The 22,469-nt window shown below is 37.0% G+C and overlaps 1 protein-coding gene across 1 annotated transcript in view; it reads right to left on the bottom strand.

Annotated features, from left to right (window-relative positions):
• Nucleotides 1-3,876: 3,876 nt before the first annotated feature.
• Nucleotides 3,877-22,469, bottom strand: part of LONRF1 (LON peptidase N-terminal domain and ring finger 1) — a 29,283-nt gene continuing 10,690 nt past the window's right edge. Inside the window, exons 3-12 of the mRNA XM_019750539.3 lie at nucleotides 21,337-21,459; nucleotides 18,448-18,597; nucleotides 17,679-17,919; nucleotides 17,487-17,583; nucleotides 16,046-16,160; nucleotides 11,835-11,956; nucleotides 9,576-9,734; nucleotides 9,290-9,452; nucleotides 7,716-7,868; nucleotides 3,877-5,208 (exon numbers count right to left, since the gene is read on the bottom strand). Coding sequence (XP_019606098.1) covers nucleotides 5,050-5,208; nucleotides 7,716-7,868; nucleotides 9,290-9,452; nucleotides 9,576-9,734; nucleotides 11,835-11,956; nucleotides 16,046-16,160; nucleotides 17,487-17,583; nucleotides 17,679-17,919; nucleotides 18,448-18,597; nucleotides 21,337-21,459 — 1,482 coding nt within the window. The 3' untranslated portion in view covers nucleotides 3,877-5,049. The remainder of the gene's footprint in view (nucleotides 5,209-7,715; nucleotides 7,869-9,289; nucleotides 9,453-9,575; nucleotides 9,735-11,834; nucleotides 11,957-16,045; nucleotides 16,161-17,486; nucleotides 17,584-17,678; nucleotides 17,920-18,447; nucleotides 18,598-21,336; nucleotides 21,460-22,469) is intronic.

Here is a 22,469-nt window from a genome sequence, read left to right as displayed (position 1 = left end):
TTTTGAGTCTTATCTGCTGATTTGTCCCTAAGTCCTTTTCTTTCCTCATTTTTGGCAACTTTATGTCTGCCTACCAATTCTCCAACTCTCGAATTAGTTATAAGAGATGAGTTACTAGAATCAGTTCTGATCTGAAAAGTTTCCACGAGTTTCAGCCCCACTCTCCCAGGGTCTTTGCATCGTAATCCTTGTGTCAGTCTGAAATGAGGCTGCCGTAACAACTTACCCCAGACTGGGTGGCTTTAAACAATATATTCTCTCACAACTGTGGAGACTGAAAGTCCAAAATCAAGATGTCACCAAGGTCACGTCCCCTCCATAACCTTTAGGGGAGGATTCTTCCTTGCCTCTTCCAGCTTCCTGGTACTCTCAGGCATTCCTTGGCTCAGTTCTTTGCCTTCATCGCCACATGGCTGTATTTTCTCTGTCTTCGGGCTTCACATGACATTGTCCTCTCTTCTGGTCTTATATTGGATTAAGGGCTCACACTACCCCAGTATGTCCTTATCTTAAACTAATTACATCTGCACAATTGACCTTATTTCTAAATAGGGTCATATTCTGAGGTTCCAGAAGTAGGACTTCAACATGTTTTGAGGGGATACAATTCAACCCCTAAATTATTTAACTACTTACTGTTTCAGTTTCCTGATCTGTACACAAATGCCTACGTTACAGGATTTTTGAGAATTAAATGTGCTCACCACCTTTTGAAATTAAACCTATATTCTTTTCAATATCTTAAGTTGTGACAAAAAAATTCTTTAAGGATACATTTAATTTCAGTGAACAGCCAAAGCTATTTGGAGGCAGGTCTGCAAGAGAGCTTGTTTCCTAAGCTGGGTCATAAATGTGTTCTCCACAGAAAATATTAAATACTTTTTGAATGTCGGCATTCAAACATTGGCTTAGGAAGAAAGTTCCCACCTACCACTGAGCCAGTCGTCTCATTGCTGAGCAGCGCCACACAACTGAGTTCCTGCTGCTGTTTTGTTCGTCCTCAGTCCATCCTTGTAAGTTTGCCTTATTCTTTCCCTTTAAATGGATGAATTTGGTCACTAAGAAAGCAAGTAGATTATTTTATTACTCTTCAGTTCTGGGAAAATTCCTTGTATTATTTGTTTCTTCTCTTTTACTTTTAAGAAATGGCTATTATATAGACACTAAAACTTGGAATCACAAACAATCCAATTTAAAAAATGGGCAGAGGACCTGAACAGACATTTCTCCAAAGAGGACATACAGATGGTCAACAGACATATGAGAAGATGCTCAACGTCACTAATCATCAGAGAAATGCAAATAAAAACCACAATGAGATACCACCTCACTCCTGTCAGAATGGCCAGCATCAATAAATCAACAAACAAGTGTTGGGGAGGGTGGAGATAAAAGGGAACCCTTGTGCACAGCTGGTGGGATTGCACATTGGTGCAGCTACCATGGAAATCAGTATGGAGGTATCTCAAAAAACTGGAAATGGAACTACCTTATGACCCAGCAATTCTACTCCTGGGTATTTATCCAAAGAAATCCAAAACACTAATCTGAAAAACTTTGTACACCCTTATGTTTACTGCAGCACTACTCACAATAGCCAAGATATGGAAACACCCGAAATGCCCATCAATAGACAATTGGATAAGAAGAGGTGGTACATTTATACAATGGAATATTATTACTCTGCCATAAAAAAAGAATGAAATCTTACCATTTGCAACAACATGGATGGACCTAGAGGACATTATGCTAAGTCAGATTGAGAAAGACAGCAACAATATGATCTCACTTATGTGGAATCTAAAGAACAGAAGAGCAAACAAAACAGAAACAGACTTACAGACACAGAGAAAAAAAACAGATGGTTGCTAGATGGGGGGGGATGGGTAAGAAAGGTGAAGGGATTAGGAAGTACAAATTGGTAGTCACAAAACAGTCCCGGGGATGTGAAATACAGTATGGGAGATATAGCCAATAATGTAAAAACTATGTATGGTGTCAGATGGGTACTAGACTTATCAAAAGATCACTGAATAAATTTACATAAAGTGCCTAACCACTGCACTGAACACTTGAAACTAATATAAAATAAAAATATTGAATGTCAACTACAATTAAATATATATATGGTCATGGGATGTAAAGTACAGCATAGGGAATATAGTCAATAGGATTGTATTAGCTATGTACGGTGTCAGATGGGTAGACTTGTTGGGTTCTCACTTTGTGAGGGGTATAAATGTCTAATCACTATGTTGTTTTGTACATCTGAAACTAAAAAATATTTGAATCAATCTTCTGTTTCAATTTTTCCCTCATAGTCTGACTCTACTGATCTCTGTGCTACGTTCTGGACAGCACCCCCACTCAACCCTCCACTTCATTCATTCATTCTCCTGTGTAGCTCATCTGCTTTAGTTTTATCATTCACTCATTGATTCAACAGATTTTATTGAATGCTTCTAGCGTCAGGGGCTGTTTGAAGAAATTTTTTAGATTCCCAGATCTTGTTTGGAATTACACATCCTCAAACCTAAGGATATTGAGTTTGTTGTCTTGGTTAGAATGTCTTTCCTCAAATTTCTAGGATTTGATTGTTTTCTCATCTTTCTCATTTGGGATCCCTGTTCATTCGAGATTGCTCATTCGGTCAGCCTTGTTGATGGTGGGATTATACTGGAACAAACTGCCATGCGAGCAGGTCAGTAGCTTGCTCTCTGTGCACAAGGGCTCTCCATCCCATTGGGGATCTGTAGTTAGTTAAGATTTCAGGGGTCTTCCTTGGCCCAATGCCCACATGTGCTTTGGCCGGACAACTGTTCCTGCCGCCCGCTGCCCAGCCCAAGTGAAGGAGAGGACCAAATGACCCAGCCATGTCCAGAGGAGCCTCCCTAAGGAACCCGCTGGAGCATTCCAAGACCCTCTCCCAGTTTCAGGTTTCCCTATAGTCTTCCATTTCTGAAAAGCTATGCTCTCCTCTGCATCTTTATCCAATTTCCCTTCTTAACCGGCATTCATTTCAATCCTGTTGCGGTCAGCCTATGCTTGGAGCTTAAGTCTGTTTAAACTGTTAGACACCGGTCATAATACTCAGGAGAGGTTTCCGTATTTAAAGTCAGTTATCTCCTGAGAGTGCCATAAGCAAAGTGCGAGGAAAGTGCTGTGGGAGTTCTGAGTTCCATCTGAGTGAAGGCATCCAAGTTGGACCGCAGAGAACAAGAAGAACTGGACTTGTCCAAACAGGTGTATAAAAGCGGCAACTAGCTATTTTGGCTATTTAACAGGCATTTAGTAGTTTTTTATTATAAGAAAGTTTAATCTGACTCTTTAGAAACTATTGATAAGGTACTTTTAGGGAATGGCCTACTTCAGACAATGTTTTCTGCAGAACTAATGAACAGATTCTCAATTAGCATAATTGAAGGGGCAAAGAGTGGTCTTCTAGGCAGTCATTTCTGGATATATTTTTATAAAAACATTCAACATTAAACGGTGATTTAGTTATATTGGGAAAATCCTAGCTGGGAAACGGGGGACTGAAATGGTCAAGTACGTTACCAAAAGGAGTACAAATGGGGGTAACATGTATGTAAGATTTTTATCTTTATCCTAAAGGAACATGGTTTTTTAAAAGGTTGAAAAATAATGCTTTAGAGGATGGTTCCAGGGCCGCAAGCCTCCTTAAGACACTACATTGTTTGTTTGGTCAAAAATACTACATTGTTTGGTCAAAAATTGACCAAAAAAGTGTTTTGAAAGCTATAATTTATGTCTCACGGCTCAAAACAATAAGCAAAACTCATTTGTTATTTTACTATATACAGTTTGATACGTCCACTAATTTTTTTACATTAACCTAAAATTTAAGAAAACAAATTATTACGAATTTAGCTTTTATTCAAAATTAAATAAGCAAAAGCAAAAATTTTAAGAAACTTTTACAAATTACATAAAGAAAGTTAATAGGGACAGTCACAAGTCTGCAACAAATAATTACAAAAGGTATCTAGGGCAGCATGAATATAAACCATGTCACAGCATGGCGATCTAATTGTGATATGAATAAGGCATAACTAACAATTGCACCAAGACCAGAATTAAAAAATAAAACATACTTTAAAAGCTTAGTTCTACATTAAGCTTCTCTTTCCTCAGATCCTTAATGGGTTTATAGTATGCAATTTTTAAAAACAAACACATCATGTCAAACTATAAATTACATAGACAGACAGTTAACATGAAAAGCCCCCTAAAATGTACAAACTAAACTGGTACTGAATTGAGTTTTCCATTTACCTTTATGTACAATTAAATGTAAACCATATTTTCACAGTTTTAAGTGTTTTATGAATAGACGCACAGTACCATGTCAGGTTTGCAATTGTTCCTGAAAACTGGCTCTAGGTTCTGCATCCATTGCCTGTCGGCCATTGGGATGCAAGTATTTACATAAATAAGAAACTGTGTCATAGTCAATGGTCAAGACAGTTCAGCAAGAGCAGGATTTCCAACAAAGAGTGACACTCAATACCATAGTTTACCTACTTGTGCAAATATAAGCATTAGGACAGAGAAATCTGAGGCGAATTCAATTTGCAAACACTTGTAACCCTACTGTTGTAAACTTGGGCAATAAATGACCTTAGGCAAGTTCTGCTCTCTATGGCTTTTTTTCTTTTTAAAATGTTAAAGCCAGAGAAAATGTGCACATACCACCCACACCCACACACACACGCATTCCACATACACACATGGAGTTCTCATTTCACTGTAGAATATGGTACATAGTGCAAATTCATCACAATGTAGAGGTTCAACACACAACTGCTGTGTGTTTTTCTGTGCAAGTTCTTAGTGGTCTAACTCCTAGTTGAAGGTATTCATTTGCAGAACCACATGATTCCGGAGGTTGAAGGGGAAAAAAAAAACCCAAAACAGAACAGTTTCATTACATTTCTCAAACCAGCACTGGATGTGAAAGGCAGCGGACAACCTGGCCATCAACATAGCCAGATTAGGGTAACTTTAAAGGAATATCCAAGCAGTTAGTTACTTAGATTGGTCTCTAGAAAAATAGGTCAATATATGTTGTATCTTTGTCAACCGTTCTTTGAAAGACTTCATTGACAAAACCGACAGCTGATAGCGGGGATCTACAGGAAGAACTGCAAGAAGCCACCAACACCAGGCAGGTCCATTGGGAGTCACCTAAAAATAATCAACATTTTATAGTAAAACAAACATTTATGTAATCACAACAGTTAACAAACCAACAATAAGGAAGCCTTTATCGAGTACTTTCCCACATCAGGTCCCATTTCAAATTCTTTAAACAATCATGTAAGGAAGGTTATCACTATGCCCATAAAAAATGGGAAAACCGAAGCTCAGAAATGTAATACAAACTGTCCAAGGTCTCTCAGCTCACGTGTGGCAGAGCCAAGATTCAAATCCAGACCTGACTCCACAGCCAACCCTCTTTCCTCTGCATTGCACTGCCTTACAGCAGGGTTTCTCAAGCTCAGGCGACTCGCATTTGGAGCCAGATGGTTCTTTGTTATGAGAACTGTCCTGTACGTTGTAGCATGTTTAGCAGCACCTCTGAACTCTACTAGACGCCAGTAGTACCTCCCCGGTTGTCATAGTTAAAAATGTCTCCAGATACTGCCAAATGTCCCATTACAGGGGCAAAATTGTCCCGAGCTGAGAAGTGCTTTCTTAAAATAGGTATTTAAAACATTAAGAAAAGTTAATGGATATTTCAAAATTTCTTCAAAGAATTGTTGAATCCTAGGAAAGACAGAAAAAGGTCTCAGCTTCTAGTTTCATTTGAAACATAAACCTATCTCCAGCAAAAAAGCTCCTCTGATGTGCCAAGGGCTGACTACAGGCTATTGAAAGAACTAGAATTCATATAAAAGAACTTTTAAGCCACTTTTACTACACATTGAATTGCTTTTTACTGAACCTGAAACATGAGGTTTCAGGACAAAAGGAGTTGTGACATCAGTGTGATCTCAACATGCTCCTCTTAGAATCAAAGTAGATTTCTGTATTTGTGTACTGTCTGTTCCCAACTCAGCATCACGACCACCTCCTTCTGCATTTCAGAGACATCAGAAATTACATTTCCGGGAATCCCCCACTTCCCCATTCGGTTCCAGGTGAGACTTGGCCAAGGAGAGGCACTCCTGTGAGATGTGGAAGTTGGAAGAAAGGAAGTTGTTGTTCTCTGGAGACTGTTGCCAAGGGTGGCAGCTGGTAAGATTTGCAGAAGCATTCCAAAGAACTCTTGCAGACCACCTGCTCCACCACAGCAGATGAGATTCTGGTGGAGACTTCCCTGGGAGTCCCAGGAACGACAGCAGCTTGCCTGTACGGCCCTGAGCAGCACCAGGCATCGTCGGCAGGCCGAGCCTGGTGGTGGCAGGTTCCCTGACCTCTACTGATGACGTCCCTGATCTTCACTCCTCAGCTCTCCCAATGCTGTGTCTACTCTACATCCTACAATAAACCATTAGTCCCTGGAATATATAGAGTGGCCGCTTCTATTTTCCTGACTGAATCCTGACTTATACACATGACTAACAGAAAACAGTGGTAGAGGATAGGATAATAAAAAGTGAAGTTGAAGGTGACGGGAAAGTAATGTTGAATTGTTCCACAAGTTGGTTTGTTCACATTTAAAATTTCCTTATTCAATTTTGTCCTTATCAAAAGCTATTTCTATCTAGTTGAATCAGGCTCAGGCAGCCAGGATCAAACATAATAACATATTAGTTGTTATTATGTGGCAACTAACATCCTAGATACAGAATGAGTTCTCAATTTGGAGATGGTCTGATATTGAAATTGCAAGTTCGGGTGAAGGATTCAGACAGACTTAGACCAACCTTTGAAAACTGGAATGAGAGGCAATGTGCATCACTGTGAAACCTATTATCTCTCTGTCTTCATATATTTATTTATAGCCATTCCTTTATGAAATCTATTACCTTCTGACCACAAACACTTGAATTGAATTCAATGAAAAAATGCTGATCCTAAAAGCTAGTGCTTTGATGAGTCTAAAATCAGATTCTCCAGAAGTGACCCTTCTTTTATGCTGCTTACAGTGTCTACTGCACAGATCTGCTTACACAGAAAGTGCCTGCTATGCGTTGATTAGATTAAGCTTAAATGTCAACCCTAAGTACCTGAGCAAGACCATAAGAACAACAGCTTCATGAGGAGTGGAGTACTAAACATGAAGAGACAAAAATGAATTGAAGTGGCAGGATGAAAGTTGGGAATAAAAGGAGACGTAAGAAAATATTTTTTTTCAAAGTGTAGAAAATGCTACTTCTCAACTGTCAAAGAATAACAGCAACAGCTGCCTGGTTCGAAAGCACAGATGTCTCATAGTCACAATTTACTAGATGGTACCATGTCCCATTTTTGATTCCTTATCCCTCTCTGGAAAATCCTCCATTTAAGGGCTTTCTCCTCCCTGCACTCACTCCTATAGGAACCTCAGCAGACACTTATTTCCATCGGCCTCCTGTATAAAATGTAGCAGATAGCACTGCACTAGAGAATATGGTTATGATTCTAAAGACGGAAGACAAAAAGGAAACGTGCAAGAAGGACAACAAAAAGAATAAAACTTAAAATCTACTAATTTAGGTTGACGAAAAAAAGTGAGACTTTCGGAAACAATATCAAAGCCATCATACCTGAAGGTTTTCCTCCCTCCCGGGCATTGATCCAAAATGCTGAAGAATTTGGCTTCGAAATCTATCTCTTAAATTTTGAAACCAGCTGCATGCTTGAGAGTATACCAAATCATGAAGCTGTCTGAGATTCTCTATCTCATCTTCATTTTCAACCTAGAAATAACAACAGTTAGTAAGATTTCTGTGTCTAATCTTCTTTTTTTAGTATCACTGACCCTATAAAAATGAAAAAAAAAAAAAAAATAGGGAATACCTATTTCAGTGCTGGATCAGAGAATATTATTGTTATGCAGCATATTAATATATCATATATTTCTGCCTCACATAATGCCAATGGGCCAGACTCAAGAAAGACAGCAAGGCCTGACCTCCACCTATCCTTGCTGAGTTAGCAACGCGATATTGCCAAAACCTACTAACAGCTCCCCATTTGGACGGGGAAGACTGAGAGTGAGTTCTCGGACAAAGGTATACATGAATTTGGAATTCCTTTTGTCTTTATGGATCATTGGCTCTGAAAGCAGAGGAACAAAAACCCAGAAGAATACAGGTGCTATAATAACAGGAAAGACTGGGGGAGGGGGTTTAAGGTGCAGATGACATGGCAGAAAAGCATAATAGGACGGAAGACAAGCATAATTATATCTTTTCCCAGGAAACTGGGTCAAAAAACAAAATCAAAAACAAAAATGCAATAAATAACTTAGCTTATAAAGTCAGTATATCAAAAGACAGGGAGAAAAATTATGCAATGATGAACCTCTGCTATAAAGGTCCAAGGCTGTGGCTACCTCCATCGCCTCTGTACACCCTTCTGACTACTGGATAATGAAACTGCAAACATAAAATTAAATGCTTAAGCCTTCCAGCCTGAGATCCACAGGAGCAATCTGATCAAAGGCCGGTGGGAAGATGGAACATTAACTCATCACTTCATATTGCCTTCTTTAACACACTCTTCTATCCCACTCACTACCTGCGAGGGAGTGCTCTATTCCATATACATTCAGGCATCTGAACAAATACCAGGCCTGACTCAGCCTTTCACACGTCGAGGATGACTCAGTATGAAAACAACAAAGGGACTCTAAAAACATTCTGAAATATAAAAGGTTAAGTCTATAGCACACAGGAGACAAAAGAACGTACTTTTCATTTTTGAAAGATTTGAAATGAAACACAAAACGATAGTTTAAAAGGCATCTGCTTTTTGCACAACATGAATGCACTTAATGACACTGAATTATACACTTAAAAATGGTTACAATTCAATCCACTGCTACAGTCAAGCACCTCCCGTGCAGATGCACACAAATATTCTAGGTACTGTGCTGGGTGTTGAGCCTGGAGAAAAGAAGAGGATCTAAGTTCTGGTCTCCCAAGTTCTCTTGGAATTCACAACGATGAAGAACAAGGTAAGAAAAAGTAATTTGGAGCTAAGCTGCATAAGTACAGATGAGGGTCTCTACTAGGAAGAACTGTTTCATGGGCCTGGAAAATATCAGCCTTGATGCCTATGCAGCACCTAGGACCGAGTACACCAAAGTGTGATGGAAAAGAATAGTTTGTAATACCTTAACATCTTCCAGATATTCAATGTCTGCAGTGCAATATCCATCTTTCATTCCTCTTTTTAAAACCCTAAACCGCTTTCCTCCAACTGTATCAACCACAGACCTTCCATCAGGTAAGAAATGTACATTTCTAATTTGCAACATACAACCATAATCTGCAAAACTAGAAGAAAAACTCTAATTAATATCAAAGTTCAAGTAACAAACATGCAAGTTCTCAACAATATGCAAAGAAAGTTCCAATATAAATAAAAACATGAATTACTGAAGTACACAGAAAGCATACCTATTTTGTGTGTCACTGACACACATCCCAAACTGTTTAGTTCCAGTTTGTATACTTCTTCGAATCATCAGTCTGTATCTTGGCTCAAATACATGCAGAGGGCAAGGCACAGTGGGATAGGCCATAGTGCAAACAAATATTGGAACATTCTTGGTCAAGCTGAAGAAGAGAAAACTTTCATTATTATATATTAGAACACACAACCAAAATGACTAAAGCCTGCAAATGTAGTAAATTACTATGAAACAAAAAGAAATGAGCTCTAAATACGGTGATTTTTACTCTTGACAAGAACGATAGTCAGTATCCCTTTCATTAAGCTTGCACTGATATAATATTAACACTAAAAATCTGTTTGTGATCCCTTTATTTATACCACTCAATTTAAATTTAAGATACCAGGTTACCCTATAGAGCTAAGTATCTTTATGAATGAAAAAGCAAGTGATTATGAGAAAACAATAAGGAGCCGGCCCAGTGGCTCAGGTGGTTGGAGCGCTGAGCTCCTAACACCGAGGTCACTGGTTCGATTCCTACATGGCCAGTGAGTTGCGCCCTCTATAGCTAAGACTGTGAACAACAGCTCAGAGCTGGGCGGCTGTGAGCAGCCGGAGGTTGGTGAGAGCTGCTGTTAGCACTGTGAGCGGCCCACCAATGATGACCGGGCGACCAACTGCCTCAGCCGGGGCTAGCGCAAGGCTCATAACACCAGCATGGGCCAGGGAGCTGTGTCCTACACAACTAGACTGAGAAACAACAGCTTGAACAGGAGTGGAGGGGGGAGGTGGAAGAAAGGGGGGGAAAAAGAGAAAACAATAAGAAAAAATGTGCTCCCACAAAAGACAAAAAGCGAATCATTAAAATTTCTTAGGCATTAAAAATATTTTCAGGGCAGCCGGATAGCTCAGTTGGTAAGAGCGCAAGCTCTCAACAAGGTTGCCGGATCAATTCCCGCATGGAATGGTGGGCTGCGCCCCCTGCAACTCAAGATTGAAAATGGCGACTGGACTTGGAGCTGAGCCGCGCCCTCCACAACTAGATTGAAGGACAACGACTTGGAGCTGATGGGCCCTGGAGAAACACACTGTTCCCCAATATTCCCAGTAAGTTTAAAAAACAAGTAGTATTTCCAAACTCACTATCAAAAACAGATAACTCAATAACACTTTTTCCAGATAATTAAAATGATATGTTTTTCATTGCCAGATTGGCAGAAAATAAGAAAGATACAGATATAGGCAATGCCCAGCTTTGGCAAGGGTATGGGGAAAACTGACAGCGCAGGGGATAGTTTGAAACAATACAACCACAAGGGAGAGAATTTGGCTATATACATCAAAAACTTTTTTAAATGTTCGTATCCTTTGAACCAACTACCTTTTTTCCACCCAAGTACTATAAGAATGTTCAATGTAGCACTGTGTATAGCAGCCAAAACTTAGAAGCAAAAAGAGAGGACTAATAAATTATGACATAACCATAAAATGGGATACTACATTTAAATGTCTATATGAATGAGAAAAGGTTATACAATAATATGAATAAAATTATCCCATCTGAGTTTAAAATGTGTTTTTATATATATTAAAATCTGCAAGGATTTTATGCCCAAATGCCAAAGGAGATTCCCTTTGGGTTACAGATTATGGCTTTTTTCCCCTTTGCTCATTTATGTTTTCTAGTTCATCTTCAAAAGAACCATAAATTACTTATATAAAAGTAATGTTTAATAAAAATGTTTAATATACAAGTACTAGTTCCTCTACTTTTAAACTGAAAATTTGGCCCCTAAGTCATGCCTCCTCGCCTTCGAATTTTAGTATCAGGTCTCAAGGTCCCACCTTCCAAACTTCTAATTGGATCCCCCTGCCAATCTAGGCCACTTATCCGCTACCTTTCTCCTGTCCTGCCTTGACAGCTGAAGGTTGCTGTTCCCACCAGCTCCACCTCTCCATTCCCCATTCCACTGCCTTAAGTCACTGTAAGAAACCCTTCGCCTACCTAAAATATTAAGTTCAGTGCAAAGAGCTGAGTCAGTAATTCCCAACAGGATGCCTGGAAGTTGCCAAATTAACTTTTAAAAAATTTTGTCTGTTGAGGACAAGGGAAGCTCACTGACATTTGTTTTAAAAATACACCTTTGACTAGACTGGGTTGAACTAAAGACAGGATCCAGCTTGCTGTGAGGTTTCTCCTTACTATTTGAAAGGGTAGTAGTTTGTAATTTGATTGTACTAATTTTTATGAGAAGACACTTACTGTGAGAGTTCAGCAGTTTCTTCATCATATATTTTTTTTCTCTCAGACAGCTCATCAGGCAGATACTTCACTATTAATTCTTCCAACAGCTGTGTGACACAGTACCTCCTATCTGCTAGATACTAGAAGACAATATTATTTTACATTCTAATATTTTTTCCTCAAGTACAAAACAGACAAAACAGTTTTAATTGATATAGTAAAGCCCTTATTACATATTTACAGTCAATTCTGAATTAATTGAATTAGTGAGCGGGAAACTTACAATGGATGATACTAAACAGGTAAACCTGTCTGAAGCTTTGTTCAAGAACATAATGACATGGTTGCAGCTTGAACCAAGCACTCTATATGACCTGTGTCTTGCTATGGTCACAGATCCTTTATTAGCAGCTGTCAGCCCTGCACCCGCCATTTCCCACACCACAGGCCAATTTCCATCAGACAGCTCATGGGTACCTGAAACTAGCGTTTTAACTGAGAAACAAAAATAAAGGAATAAAGAAAATAATGCCCTTGCCTTATTTAAGAAAAGCAAAACTATTCCTTTTGTTGTTCCCAATTTCAGTGGTGGTGTCCAAATAATTTTTCTTTCAGCTTCTTCCACTGTCACCCCCCTATTACTCAGATCCTTATGAAGAAGTTGCTTTTCATGTATGACCCCTCCCATATAAAATGCTACATTTGTACCATTCCCTTAATACTCTGAAAAATTGCCACCTTTATGCATTTTGGTGTCATTTTCTATTCCAACTGCTAAAAGCCACCTTTCACTCCTATGAAAACCTATCTATCTATCCTCTAAGATCTGGCTCCAATTTTACCTTTTTCATAAAGTTTTCTTTACTTTTCTGTCTCCCAAGAACCCCGTATTTTACTGCCTTTACCACATAAAAGGCAGTTACCATACCCTGCACTGTATTACATGGACAGGGATACATCCTATCTTTGTAACTGAACTAAAAACTGCATAGGGGCAGGGACCAGGTCAGAGGGTCTGCACCGGATTTTAGACAAAGAAAATGCCCAACACAAATTTATTTAATACAAATAGTGAGGAAAAACTCTTGGGAGACAATGACAAGATAAGGCAAAGAGAAGGCATCCTTTAATCTGTAGATCCAGCTTAAATAAGGGTTTGTCATTATCCAATGAAAAATAGAGTAGGAACCATGAGAGGTTAGGAAATGGGGAATAGTAGTGGTTTTCAAATTTTAGTATGAATCAAGGCTGATTGAAAAACAGATTGCTGAGCCCCACCCCAGTGTTTCTTATTTAGTGGCTCTGGAGTGGGGTCTGAGAATGTACATTTCTAAGAAATTCCTGGGTGATACAGATGCTGCTGATCACTCTGAGAACCACTGGGCTACAGACTGGAGAGAGGTACTCCTGCGCGGGTAATACAGACACAGGTAACTGACGAGTTTGTTATAATAGTAATCAAAGTACAGACATTATAAAAAGCAATTTTATTACCATTTTCTATTAAATTAATAACGGTTTTAAAATTTAATACTCATGCATTATATTAAATTTGGGGAAATACAGCTTCTCTTACATTACTGATAGGAATTTAAATTTGTATAGCATTTCTAGGGACCTAGGCAATCTGGCAAGTGGTTTTAAGAATTTTATAAACATATGACCTTTGAGCTAGTAATTTATCTCCCAGGAATTGACCCTAAGGAAACTGGTTTTAAGAGTCTTATAAACATATGAACTTTGAGCTACTAATTTACCTCCCAGGAATTTACCATAAGGAAATAGTCAAAGATGCAAAGCATGGTATATAAAAAAAAGAGAACGAAATGTACAAATCCAATAGGGAAATGTTAAATCATTAGATTACTATACTGTTATCTTTAAAATATATTCAAATCAAAAAAATAAGCAAAATAAAATGACAAGTAGGAAAAGTGTAAAATTGTAGAGTGTATCAATTTTATTTTAAAAAAAATATATATTTAGATTTTACAATTTACATTATATAGGGTATCTTCAAAGTCGGGACACAGGATAGTTATTTTTAAACAGTACGTTAGTTATATTTTTAAATAATATGCTTATTTTATTCTCCTTCAATCTCCAGACATTTTTTAAGATGAGATATCTCTAAATTTAAAGCAATGTATTTAATTGTTCATCTGAAAAAAAAGCATAATATACTAGAGTATCTAAAAACTGCAAACACAGCAGTTAGAATATTTCACCTAGAGGACCTGAAGAGACATTTCTCCAAAGAGGACATACAAATGGCAAATAGACATACGAAAAAATGCTCAACATCACTAATCATCAGAGAAATGCAAATAAAAACCACAATGAGATATCACCTCACTCCCGTTAGAATGGCTATCATCAACAAGACAAATAGTAACAAGTGTTGGAGAGGCTGTGGAGAAAAAGGAACCCTCATACACTGTTGGTGGGAATGCAGACTGGTACAGCCGTTATGGAAGGCAGTGGGGAGGTTCCTCAAAAAATTACGAATAGAATTACCATATGACCCAGCAATCCCTCTCCTGGGTATCTACCCAAAAAATCTGAAAACATTTATACATAAAGACACGTGTGCTCCAATGTTCACTGCAGCTTTGTTTATGGTGGCCAAGACATGGAAACAACCAAAATGTCCTTCAATAGATGAATGGATAAAGAAGTTGTGGTATATATATACACAATGGAATACTATTCGGCGGTAAGAAAAGATGATATAGGAACATTTGTGACAACATGGATGGATCTTGAGAGTATGATGCTAAGCGAAATAAGTCAGACAGAAAAAGCAGAGAACCATATGATTTCACTGATATGCGGTATATAAACCAAAAACAACAAAAAAATAAGACAAACAAATGAGAAACAAAAATTCATAGACACAGACAATAGTTTAGTGGTTACCAGAGGGTAAGGGGGGTGGGGGGTGGGAGACGAGGGTAAGGGGGATCAAATATATGGTGATGGAAGAACTGACTCTGTGTGGTAAACACACAATGGGATTTATAGATGATGTAACACAGAATTGTACACCTGAAATCTATGTAATTTTACTAACAATTGTCACCCCAATAAATTAAAAAAAAAAAAAAAAAAAGAATATTTCACCTGAAAACAGAGTACCTTAGTTGAAAATGTAACTGACAAACTCTTTAAGAGTAAGTTTATCTTGTTTCCTGACTGTGAATATTCTGTATTCAGTTTTGTGTTGTACATTATCAGCTTATTATGTAAGACTCACATCAAATGTAACATTATAATAGCTATATAGAGTTATGTTTTCTACATAAGAAATAGCTATGTATATTCAAGAGCAAAATGGTTTTATCAATTTTTATTCATATTTGGAACACAGTTATTTTTCTGTCCACAATCCTGTCCACCACCAGAGACAGGCTCATTCTCCCTGAGCAATGCAGTCACTGCAACTGGAACTCAGAATTATAAGGGTTTGGCCTCACCTTAGGGGATCTATAGTCCCCCATGCAGGACTGAGGGGGTGTTGTCCTCCCATCTGTTACAGAAGACACTCACCAGGGATCTAGCTGGTTTCCTAACAATGTTAACAATGCGGATCACTGACTCTACAAGAAGGGCTGTGGAAAGCTCTGCTTCCCTCTACTGTCCAGTCTATCCCTTTCTAGAGCTATGCTGTGCAGTGCGGTAGCCACTACTCACATGTGCCTACTTAAATGTAAATTAATTAAAATTAAACAAAATTAAAAATGCAGTTCCTCAGCCACAATAACCACATTTCAAGTGCTTAATAGCGACATGTGGCCAGTGGCTACCACGTTACACAGCACAGAAATAGATCATTGCTACCAATGCAGAAATTTCCATTGGACAGAACCATTTTGATGTTAAGAGGGCTGGACTAGGCCTGAAATCTGGCCTTTTACTGGGAATGGGAGGCAGGGCAGTTGGGTTTCCCCATTATTAAAATTCTCATCATTAAAACTGAACTTATTCCTTACCATGTACTTGACCATTAAAAAAATTAAGTACAGGGGACCTCTCTGCTTTCCCCTACGCTCTACAATCTCACATTTCTCTAAAGCTAACATACGGGTAATGAAATGTCATCCTTCTTGGTCACTCAGCATATATAATCTAATTCATTCTGAACATCAGCATCACTATTTCTATGGCTGAACAGAAATCAAACCATGTGGCCAAACTTAAGACAAACAGATAAATATATAAATGTTTACCTCTTTTAAGCTTTCTTTGCAAAGGGGACAATAGGGTGTATGATCTAAACAACGCTCAAGACAATTCTTACAGAATGAATGTCCACAAGGGGTTGTTACTGGCTCAAAAAACAACCTGAAATCAACCAGAATACATGTTAGTTTTCACATTAAATTATCTATTGGAAAAACTGAACAAACTATAATAGAACTATAATACTAATCTATTTAGACAAGGAAGAAGGAGGGTCTGGTGGGAAGGGGCAGTGATAAATGCAATTACAACCTCCTGAAACTTTTAAAAGTTTTTTAAAAAAGTTTTCTATCAACAGAGGTACCCTGCAAAGCACCTAGAGTTGTACTAACTAATATAACAGCCACTTGCTACACGTGGCTCTAAACATTTGAAATGCGGCTCGTCCAAACTGAGATGTGCAGTAAACATAAAATGTATACCAGATTTCAAAACCCTAGTGTAAAAAATATCATTAATAATTATTAATTAGCTTTTGTATAGATTCTTACTTTCTCATCGCTTTACAATTGGGTTTCTTAATAAGCTTATAAAAGCCTTACAATATAAAATTCATTTAAAAGGAATAATCCAATAAATATTACAGTTGAATCCTAAAGAAATATTAGGCTTAATACCAAGTGTAATAAACAATACAGAAAAACTCATTTTACTTACATTACAATTATTTCCTGAGACACTTCTGAATTTCCTAGAAGTACTGTGAGATGTATAAGTGCTTCAGAAATTGTCTTGTCTAATCCCCTCACCTCATAAATGAAGAAGCCTAGGCTCAGAGTTAGGAGACTTGCTCAGAAATACAGCTACTTACTACCAGCCACACATGGCCAGCACCAAGTCTCCTGACTCTTCATGCGTTGTTCCTTTGACTCCACCACAGTTTATGTAAATGGAAAATGTTCTTTCAAAACTATCATCTTTTAGCATTCTAAGCATTCTACATAATGGAAATCCTTATCCAATGGTACTTTAACAGGATTTTATGGTTAAAATATACAAACAAGATAGAATCAGATACATATAATACATAATTAGAATTCTTACCCAAATCTAAAATCATGGATATATCTAAGTTTTAATAATAATATGAAATAAAATAAAATAAAAAAATAATAATACATATAGCTTTTATAGTACATCACAATTTCCCAAGTACTTTTTATACTGAAGTCATTTGATTCTTACGACACAGCGAGAGAGGCTAGGCAAATACCTCACTTTGTAAGTAAGGAAAACCAAGATTCACACATTATTTGTCCAAGGTGTGAAAGGTCAACCTAGGACTAAAATTCTTATCTTTTGATATTTAGTACAGTATTATGTTACTTTACATTGCCTATTATTACAGAGTAGAGTAGCTTTATCTACCCTGTATTTTATTTACATTTACACAAAATATTTATCTTTTATAAAATTTTATACACTTACCTCATGCAGAGAGAACACTCAAAATCTGAGACATCTATCAATTCTTCTGGTATGTCACCATAAGTTAATGAAAATGTACAGACTTCATTGCGAGTTTCTATTTAAACAAAGAGTTATCTTTAGGAAAAAGTTTAAAGGCCATTCTAAATCAATAAATAAATGTGTTTTATATGAGTATTTTGAAATTTTTACCTCCTTGCTTTTTAAGCTTATTTCTTCCATCTTCATTTACAATTATGTCCTGGTCTAAAAGAGACAACTTTCTTTTCAGCAGAGCACCATTTTCTTGAACAGAGAGTAAAGGTTCTGAGGACACTCTTTTTAAACAATCCTCTCTGGCAGGCATTTCTGTTGAATTTATAGCCTGTGCTGACCGAGCACGATTTAAGCTTCCCTTGATAGGCTCTGACGTGACCTCTCGTATTTCTTCGTTCTATAAAAATACAATAACAAGGGATAACTGTTTCTTTACTATCCTTTACTGCTCTTGCCAAGAATCAAACCGAAATTTCAATGTTTTATAATATTCATTTTACTGTTCATTTAATAGCTCAACTTTAATTCCACAACCCTGGCAAGTAAATGATTTTTGCCAGTACTTATATAGTCCTAAATATCAAGCTGATTTATATTATAATGAGGTTTAAGCAGTAATACTAATATAGTTGTTCCTACCCTGAAGGAACTAAAATAAATACAATGTTTTCCATTTTCTAAGAGACTATAAAAGTTTTCTGACATTCAGGTGACCTAAAATTGTGATTAATGAACAACTATTTTTACATGAAAGTTTTTTGTAAAATAAAAGGCTATAGACAAAAATCCTATTAAGACAACGCTAAATAGGTTAAAAGTACCTACGCAGATTCTAAGTACTCTACTTAAAATGAGGAAAGTAAAGATATTAACTTGTAAAGAAACTGACACACTAAACCCATGATAATCTTTTCTCACCCCTTACCTGCTCTGGGCTAAGTTCACTGGCAGAGTGAGACTCTTCCATTACTAAAGGAAAACCAAAAGGTTTGTTTTTAATACATGGTAATGAACTCCAGGAAGAGTCCTTCAGGCCTTCTTTTAAGTTTTCAGGTGATAGTAAATCAAATAAAATCTGCAAGAGAAATATTATACAAGAAATGGAAAATATAAAATATTTGGTTAATGATAACTTAATATAGTTACCTAATATTTAAGAATTTTTAGAAAATCTGTAGCAGACATTATTTTTAATGAGCCGGGGAGAAACTGCCAAATAGATTTAAAAGTCTTACAAAACCAAGGTGTGTCTCAATAAGGTCAAATCACCTCAAAAAAATTATTCAAAAGGAAGGCACAGGAGTGGTTCATTAGTATCCTGAGAAGGTACCCAAAGTAAAGGCTGACTTTTTAATATAAGGCTTGTCAAAAGACGAGTTCTTAAGAGAAGTAGAAAATATTTACCTTTGAAGATTAGTGCGTCCTATACAGTCAAAACATGGCTCACACCAATGTATATTTTAATGCTGGGCTTAGAATGTTTATGTGAACTAAAGAATTTGGACCTCTAACGACAAAACTCTAGAATCCCATGTATTTACAATGAATTTAGCTTCTCAATGAACTGTGAACCTGCTCTGGCAGTCACCAGGTCCAGCTGTTAGGCGGGAGCACCAAATGGCAGTTGCCCTGTAACAGCTGGGAATTAACCTGGGAGGCAGCTGCAATATCAAACTTTCCGGATGCTTCTATCAGGAATACTTCTAAAACTCTCAAAGAAACAGGACAGGTCAAGACAGGGGAAGAAACTGGCTAGAAGAAAATGAGAGGGATTCAACAATTTTTGATTGTCAAATAAGCTTTATTTATGTGCACAGCAGAACATTTCTTCAAGCCTAAATATGGATATTTGATTTCTCAACTGTGCTATCTCTCACATACAGAAAAATAAGAATTATTTATAAACCATTATAATGTAACTATAATTACATATATACATATATATATATAAATAAAATGTAAACAAAAGTGTGTATATCTGGTAGGTGTTCGAGCAATACCTCATTTAATGAACATTTAAAAATCTGTATATGTTTTTACATTTCCCCTGATTAAAAAAAAATGTATTAAACACACACCTACCCTAGAACCCAGCAACTCCACTCCCAGGTGTTTACCAATGAGATATACAAATATACGTCCACAAAATGACTTGTGCAAGAATGTTCATAGCAGCAACTGGAAACAATCCAATTGAAAATCACTACTAACTGTAAATACCACAAATTGTGATATGTTTATACAATGGACTACTTAGTGAACAATAAAACATTTTTAATTACTGGATGTATCTCAAAAATATACTATGTTGAGGGAAAAAAGCCAGACACAAAGAGTATACGCTACATGATTCCATTTATATGAAGTTCTAGAATAGGCAAAACTACACTGTGGTAATAAAAATCTGAATAATAGTCGACTCTGGGAGCATAGTAATAGGGGATTTACTGGCAAGGAGACGAGGGAGCTGCCTAGGGTGATAAAGTATTCCATATCTTGATGGGGGTGCTGTTACATAGGTTTATAAATTCTCAAAAAAACTGAACTACAAAATCCATGCATTTCGTTATACGTAAATTATACCACCATTTACAAAAAACATATTGGGGAAAAACAAATTTTTCAAAGCATCAGTTGTTCTGCATATACATGACCTTATTAAGCAACAAACAAATATGTACAGAAATATAAGGATATCCAATAGCATGGAAAATGCAAAATTATAAGCCCTTAAAAAGTTTGCAATCTCCCCAGGGAAGTAACACTAACAAATATAGAACAGTCAGAAAACACACAATAGTAAACAATTTTTTGTTCGATCAGTAGGCTAGAATGTGTATGCAACAAACCTCATAGAGGACATACCAGTGTTAGCTGGATTCGTAAGGCATTTGGGATCTCAGAAAAATTTCAAAGTTCTCAGACTTCAGGGTACGTAAGACTCTCCCAAGGTTCTTAAACTATGTCCCAGTTCCAGAGATTCTAATTCCTAAGGTCTGTGGTGGGGCCCAGGAATCTTTGTTTACTAAGCACCAAAGATAATTCTGATAAAAAGCCACAGTCTAAGACTTAAACACGACATACAATGTGGCATGTTGGCAGGATACTGAGGCGAGAATCGTGACTGGGCACTGAAATGGTGTTAGGGTAGATTTTTCCCAAACAATTTTTCAAAGACTCTAGTCTTTCCACATACTCTGAATAACATTTGACAAAAGCTGAGAGTTACTGTCATGTTAGCATAGCAAAAACTCTGACAGGTTTTGAAGAAACCTGTTTAACTTGGTTTAACCCAATGTTTCCTGAAGTCATTTGATCAGAGAACCCTTTCCCCCTTTTTCTTTTAATTAACACCAACTAACACACCACAGAACAAATTTTGGAAAGTGATCTATAGACTACTGAGAAAAACAAGGCGAAACAAGTTGAATGGAGCAATATTACTGGCAATATAAAAAGTAAGCAAAGTTTAGACCTGAAATGAAAGGTAAAAGGCAGGCCAATAAAAATTCCTGAGCAAGAACATCATGACAACAATGTTTAATTAAGGATAATTAGTCTGGTTCGGATCAGAATATTAGGGAACATCTAAATATAATAATGCATTTAAACATCTGTGAATGAAATGTTTTGATTTCAGTAAGAACTCAATACACTAAGTATATGAACCTGAAAACCACTTGTCAAGTTGCAACTAAATTTGACTCACGGACTCCTTATGTTCTTATCCCAACTTTCTAATTAGCATTTTCTTTTAAAGAACTGTGCTTTAGCCCTGCCTTGTCCTATTATTATAGGCAGTACACTGATTTACCTTTTCTACTGCTAGCTTTGCAGGTGCAAAATCTTCATCAAGGGCTAAGCACTGCAGAAATAGTTGTAAGGCATCACCTAAAAAGCCAGCATCGTGGAGCACTTTTCCTTTTCTGAAGTAGACCTTTAATAAAAGCACATATACACAACTCTTATTGATAGAATTTTTAAAAATAATATCAACATCAAGTAAAGAAAAGGAAAAAAAGATCTGCTCAGAAATGCTCATTTTGAAACCGAATGACTGAGGAGCCCAGAGCACTTTTGAGCTATACGTGCACACTACCCTGGAGAAGCACTATGGAGAAACTGAGGCCGAGAAAAATGACTTCAAAACCACATTTCTAATTATATCACTTCAGTGATAAGTGCAGAGTTCTTTCTTTTTTAAACAATTTTAAAGTTGTCCATACAGATCACTTTCCCTCTTATTCTTCCAATATATTTGCCTTGTACTAACCAGTCATGCCATCATGGGATTTTACTCATTAATTTATAATTTTGGAGCCTCCTTACTATACGGTCTTCAAAGGCACAGTTTCTTTTGTTTGTTTGTTTTGTTTTTTAAGATTTTTCATCTTTTTATTTTGTTACATTAGAAACTTTAAGCACACATTACAATAATTACCATCTACTGTCACCATTGTTTCATAAAAGGAGGACTTTTTTTTTTATTATTAGTTTCAGGTATACAAAACAAAGTAATAGTTAGACATTTACATCCCTCACAAAGTGATAACCACCCCCAAATCTACTACCCCTCTGACATCGTATATATCTGTTACAATTTCAAAGGCAGTTTTGAATAAAGGAAAAACTCACAAAAAAGAGTAACTTCTAGCTTAAATAACATTTTGGGGAGATGGACTGATTTGCCTTGTCATTTGATAAAAAGGAAAAATCAGTAAACTGATTATATATAGGCCACAAGTCTTTTTTAAACTATACAGGAAGGCAACCTCCTGTGTCCCACCCACTGTATTAAGTCACTGCCTAATCGTCTGGTTCCTAACAAAATGCCTCAATCAGTTTTCCAGCCTCAAGGACTCTTCTCTTTCTATGAATAAACCTTCTCTATCCATGTCCAATTTGCATCCATCTTCACAACATGGCCAGTTGTATCTCTTTGAGGAA

Source organism: Rhinolophus sinicus, chromosome 16 (assembly GCF_057876585.1).
Source record: "Rhinolophus sinicus isolate RSI-liver-muscle chromosome 16, RSI-T2T, whole genome shotgun sequence".
Classification (NCBI taxonomy): domain Eukaryota; kingdom Metazoa; phylum Chordata; class Mammalia; order Chiroptera; family Rhinolophidae; genus Rhinolophus; species Rhinolophus sinicus.
This window is presented reverse-complemented; position numbering and strand designations above follow the sequence as displayed.